A 5,737-nucleotide genomic window follows, 5' to 3' on the forward strand; every position below is an offset into this window, starting at 1 on the left:
ACAATGTTATTTTTTGAAGCATCACATGACCAAGCAGATGAACATTAAACAAGTTCTCACTTTATATGATATGAGGCAGCTACAGGGCAATCCTTGAACTTTAATAAATGCTCTCTTTTGTTTGGTGAGTCTTGCCCTATGGTGATTCATGAGCAGGTTCGCTTGGTGCTGAATGTCACAAGCTTGGTGTTTGAGGAGAAATGTCTTGGTTTCCCTACATCGGATGGGCGCATGTCCAAAGGCCGTTTCCAAAATCTTCCAGCTAGTCGGACTAAGAGACTTATTCAGTGGGGAGATGGCCACCTTGCGCAACCGGGAAGGGAAGTGTTAATAAAACCAGTAGCCCAAAGCACTACCAACTTATTTGATGAGTGTTTTTAAACTGCCTTTCTCTATTTGTGATGAGCTTACTGCAATGGTGCGGAATTTTTATTGGGATTCAGCTAGCAGTCGAAGGAAAGTTCACTAGCATGCGTGGGAGCATTTGCTACAGCCAAATAACAAAGGTGGTGTTGGTTTCTGGGATTGCATGTTATTTAACCAGGCTCTCCTAGCCCGCCAAGTTTGGAGGCTGACTATCAAGCCAGATAGCCTTTGTGCACAAGTTCTCAAGGCTCGCTATTACCCAGATGGCAAGCTTGAGGATACCTTTTTTTTAGGGAATGCTTCATCATCTTGGCATGCAATCAGTTGTGGCTTAGACTTGCTTAAGAAAGGTCTCGCCTGGAGGGTTGGTAATGGTGACAATATACGGGTCCAGCGCAACAACTGGATACGACGCCCGTTCTCTTACAAGCCAATTTCTTCCTAAGGAAGGTGTCACATATGCTTTGTATCTGAGCTGCTCAATGACAATGGTTCATGGAATTTGGAGCTCCTACGGTCGTACTTTCATCCGTGTGATGTTGCTAAAATTATGAAGATCATGGCCTCGCCGAGACTAGAATCTAATACTTTGGCATGGGGTCCGGGCAAGTATGGCTTGTTTTCAGTTAAAAGTGCATATGATTTGGCCTTTGATGAGTTGCATAGAGCCAACATGGCCTCTTCAAGTTTGGTCCCAGGGTTCAGCGTAGCAGCTGGTACATGATATGGTCTTCAGATGTACCCCCGATAGTGCGTAATTTCTCCTGGAGGGCATTGACCGATTCACTCCCCACTTGGAAGAACAAACACAAGGGAAATTTGGAACTATCAATTTTCTGTCGTATATGCGCTATGGAGCCGAAAGACAATTTGCATCCGTTTTCCCATTGTCCTTTAGGCCGAGAATTATGGAGAACTATGTCAGAAGTTTGGACACTGCCGGTTTTGGAAGAGATTGAGAACAACGGGAAAGAGTGGTTATTTCAGGTGTTGGATCCACTATCTGATATTGAGCGAAGTATGGTTCTTATGACTTTGTGGCCCTGCTGGCGTATTCATAACGAGGTTGTGCATCACAAGCCACCACCTCTGATGGAAGCATCTAAGAGATTTCTTGTTAGCTACTTGGAATTTTTGGTTGGCTTGAAACTTGATCTATGTGATGATCCTCAGAAGGGCAAGTCAGTAGTGATATATAATGTTGCAGCAAGTAGCTCACATAGACTGATGACACCTAGCTCCACGTCCTGGACACCTCCAGATCAAGGATGGACTAAACTGAATACAGATGGGTCCTTGTCTTCTGATGGCGCGGCAGGGGCTGGTATGGTTCTTTTGAATGATTGCGGGAAAATCATATTCTCCTTATGCAGACAGTTATCCTCTTGTCGTGATGCTTTGGAGGCTGAACTCTGTGCATGTATGAAAGGTATATCTTTTGCTATCCAGCGGAGCAATGCCCCAATTATCATTGAGATGAACTCCATTGTTGCTGTGAAGTTGATCCAAACTCGTGACCTGTACAGATCGATCTATGCCTTTGTAGTTAAGGAGATTAAGTACCTGATGTCTCTTCGTGATTGTCGTATTACTCATGTAAGTCAAAACCAAAATAAAGTTAGCAATAGTCTAGCAATTTTTGCGAGAACGGAAGGCATGACCATGACTTGGCTTGGTTCTGGCCCTCCTGTTGCCGTCGAGCTGCTCTAGCTGATTGTAACCTTGACAATTTTCTCACCCGCAAGAAAAGAAGGAAGGGAGCAGAACAGAAAAGAAAAAAGAGAGAGAAATTTCTATGCAGGACACCAACACAAACAAAATTTTTGGCTAGATAAAAGGTGAATTTACACTAGGGTTCAACTACAACCTTCTTCTCATTACAAAAACCAAACGGTACAACCGTACAAGGTCTACATAGCAGAAAACAGAAGAGTTAATCAGCTAGAATTGTACACACAACACGACCATCGATCCAGCGAACTCCCTAAAAAATCGCGTGCCTTACTCTACTGGCTAATTAACCAAGATCCAATTAATCAAGAGCTATCTTGTCAGAAGCCACCGCGGCCCACCAACTGGTATCCACCGACCCCCATCGCCGGCCGCGGGTTGGCATTGGTCACGTACTGCCGCACGGGGTCGTCTGCCACGGGCACCGCCGGCTGCGCCGTGGTGAGCTGGTACTGCTGCATCACCAGCACGGACACCATCTTGGAGAACTCGGACGACACCAGCAGGTCCCCGATGGGCCCCAGCTCCGGCGACTCCATCCAGTCGGACAGCGCCGACGTGAGCGGCGAGCTCTCCTCGCCGGGATGCCTGCCGACGATGTACAGCTCGTGCGCGTTGCCCAGGTTCCGGATGGCCGCCATAGTCTCCTCGCTGTTGGCCACCACCTGCTCCACGTACATGATGGACTCGTTGCCCGCGTTGCGCGACCGGAACTCGTTGAGGTACTCCTCGTCCATCTGCCGCTCCGTCTTGGGCACGTCGGGCACGATGGTGATGGCGCGCGAGCCGGACGGCACGGACGACGGCGGCGCCACCGCCGGCGGCGGCGCCGTGTAGCCTGGCGGGATGAAGCGGACGATGGCGAGGCAGACGCCGGGGTTCTCGACCATCCGCCACGCGTAGGCAAGCCCCTCGCGGTCGTCCGGCCCGCCGAAGAAGAGGAGCGCCAAGCGGTGCATGTTGGACAAGCGCGCCGCGGGGGCGCTGAGGCCGCGGTCGACGAGGATGCCGACGGAGCATGGCGCCGAGGTGAGGATGCTCTCGTTGAAGCCCTTGAGGGAGGGGTGGATGGGCTCCATGCCGCCGTCCACCGTCTGCTGCTTGTGGAACGGGAGCACGATGAGGGACACGTGCTTGTCCTCCGCCAGCACCGACACGTCCTCGTGCATCGTCTGGTACGGCGACACCGCCGTCAGCGCCTGGACCGACACGCCGGCTGCTCGTGGACAATGCATGCATTCATTCACGTCGCGTCACACGTCGTTGCATTGCATTTGCATCGATCTCAACGGAAGGCATGAGGACTACTGACCGACGCTCTCCTCGTAGTTCTCGAAGGCGTTGAAGATGTGCTCGCTGGCGCTGGTGCTGGCGCTGCGGTTCTGGTTGGCCGCGGTGTGGTGGGCGGCGAGCATGTTGGATGCGCGGCCGGTGAGCTCCACCAGGTGGAGCGCGTAGATGAACAAGGGGGAGCGCTTGCTCGGGTTGGAGAGCTCGAGGAGGGAGATGATGGACGGCACGTTGCGGGTGGTGTGCACGCACGCCAGCATGCGCAGCTCCGCGTCGTGCTTCGACCGCTGCAGGTTGCGCCGCTTGTACCCGACCAGCCGCCGCGCCGGACGGTACACCGTGGTCACCACCGGCGTCACCAGCGCCGTCATCGCCACCGACACCAGCACCATCACCGCGAACGACTCATCGTCCAGCACCTGCAACCACAACACCGATCCATGTCACATTTGGTCGCGTGCGGCTGCTGTATAATCTGTGCGAGAGAGATCAACAAATCACCTGCTTGTCCCTTCCGATGTTGAGGACGATCATCTCCACGAGCCCCCTGGTGTTCATGAGGAAGCCGAGGGCGACGCCGTCGCGGAAGGTCATGGTGTAGGAGATGGCGATGAGGATGGTGCCCATGATCTTGGCGAAGCTGGCCATGACGAACACCAGCACCAGGAGCCCCGCGGTGACCGGGTCGCTCACCCGGGTCACGTTGGTGCGGAGGCCACTGATGGCGAAGAAGAGCGGGAGCAGCAGCCCCATCACGAAGTCCTCCAGCTTCTCGATCAGCACCACGCCGAGCTCCCCGCTGGGTATCACCAGCCCGTACACGAACGCGCCGAACACGGAGTGGATGCCGATGGCGTCGGTGCACACGCCGGAGATCATGACGCCGGTGAGTATGAGCGTGATCTGCACGTCGCTGATGGTCTCGCCCTCGGGGATGCGGCGGACGATCCACCACATGACCGGCCGCACGACGTAGAAGCACGCCAGCACGAACGCCACGCCGGAGAGGAGCACGTAGAGGGAGGAGAACGGGGTGCTGTTCACGTCGGAGATGGCGATGGCGAGCGCGAGCAGGATCCAGGCGCACATGTCGTTGACGATGGCCGCGGACATGGCGATCTTGCCGAGCTCCGAGTTGAGCAGCTTGATCTCGGCGAGGATCCGGGCGAGCACCGGGAAGGCCGTGACGGAGAGCGCGACGCCGAGGAAGAGCAGGAAGGAGGCCTGGTGCACGTTCTTGGACACCTGGTGCCGGAAGATGAAGGAGGTGGCGGTGCCGATGCAGAAGGGCAGCGCCATGCCGGCCACGGCGATGATGACGGCCTTCTTGCCGGAGCGCTTGATGACGTTGACGTCCATCTCGAGGCCGACCAGGAAGAGGAAGTAGAGGAGGCCCAGGTGCGCCACCGTCTCCAGGGTGAGCAGGCTCCGCCCCGGGAACACGGTGCCCGCCCACGTCCCGACCTGCCCCATCACCGACGGCCCCAGGATGACGCCGGCCTGCAGCACATACGTACGTGGGATGAGCAAGCAAGCAAGCAAGCAAGCAAGCAGAATCCTCTGGATTAATGGAGGCACGGCACGTACGAGGATCTCAGCGATGACGCGGGGCTGGCGGAAGGGCTTGAGGAGGAGGACGAGGAGGCGGGTGGTGGCGACGATGACGGCCGTCTGGAGGATGAAGATGGGGAGGGAGAACTCCAGCGGGTTGACGCCCTCCCAGATGCCGTACGTGGTGACCTTCATGGGCGAGTAGCACACCACCGCCGCCGCCGCGGCGCCGGAGCCGGTCACTCCGACGGCGGCGGCGGCTTGCTCCATCGGCGCCGTGACGTCGCCACCGCCGGGTAACGTGTCGGTCATCTCGGCGCATGGGACGACGCCGGGCTCTCGTGCGTGAGCGCGGCGCTCTGCTCCCTTCGGCCTTCGCTCGCTCGCGCGCGCGCGGGCCGCGGGTCCGCTGGATTTCGCGACACAGGAGGAGTGTGGCTGGTTCACGAACGGTGGAAACGGTCAAAGTGAAGAGAGAGAGTATGGGCGTGCGCAGCGGTGAGTGGGAGAGCTGCTAATTTTTTTTTTTGAAAGACAAGAGAGCTGCTAATTTCGGCTGGGGGATTTGCGGTTCTGCACGGCGTAATTGTGACCTGTCGTTTACACTCTGCTTAATTACCTGGTGAGCATACTCGAAAATGCAAGACTACAAAAGGAGACTGGATTAGCCCACTGATTATGCTTGGAGGGTCGCTGTACAAAGTTTTTGATAGAGGTCAAGTATGCATTGGTAGGCTCGCTGGAAACAGCTGATCCGAGCGTTCCTTGCGAGCCTCGCTCTGGACTACTTTAAGGTCCA

General features: G+C 55.7%; 1 protein-coding gene across 1 annotated transcript; it reads right to left on the reverse strand.

Moving 5' to 3' along the window:
* Positions 1-2,417: 2,417 nt before the first annotated feature.
* LOC109747490 (cation/H(+) antiporter 15-like) lies at positions 2,418-5,250 on the reverse strand. Its single transcript, XM_020306543.1, has 4 exons — positions 4,975-5,250; positions 3,889-4,887; positions 3,410-3,806; positions 2,418-3,313 (listed from the first exon to the last, which is right to left on the reverse strand). Exons 1-4 carry the CDS (start codon positions 5,248-5,250, stop codon positions 2,418-2,420), a joined length of 2,568 nt encoding a protein of 855 aa, XP_020162132.1.
* Positions 5,251-5,737: the final 487 nt, after the last annotated feature.

Source organism: Aegilops tauschii, chromosome 1 (genome assembly GCF_002575655.3).
Source record: "Aegilops tauschii subsp. strangulata cultivar AL8/78 chromosome 1, Aet v6.0, whole genome shotgun sequence".
Lineage (NCBI taxonomy): Eukaryota > Viridiplantae > Streptophyta > Magnoliopsida > Poales > Poaceae > Aegilops > Aegilops tauschii.

Coding starts and splice junctions, on each gene's coding strand:
- LOC109747490 (XM_020306543.1), bottom strand. CDS start 5,250: ATGACCGACACGTTACCCGGCGGTGGCGACGTCACGGCGCCGATGGAG. Junction 3,807..3,888: donor ACATCGGAAGGGACAAGCAG/GTGATTTGTTGA, acceptor TTGTGGTTGCAG/GTGCTGGACGATGAGTCGTT. Junction 3,314..3,409: donor GAACTACGAGGAGAGCGTCG/GTCAGTAGTCCT, acceptor GTCCACGAGCAG/CCGGCGTGTCGGTCCAGGCG.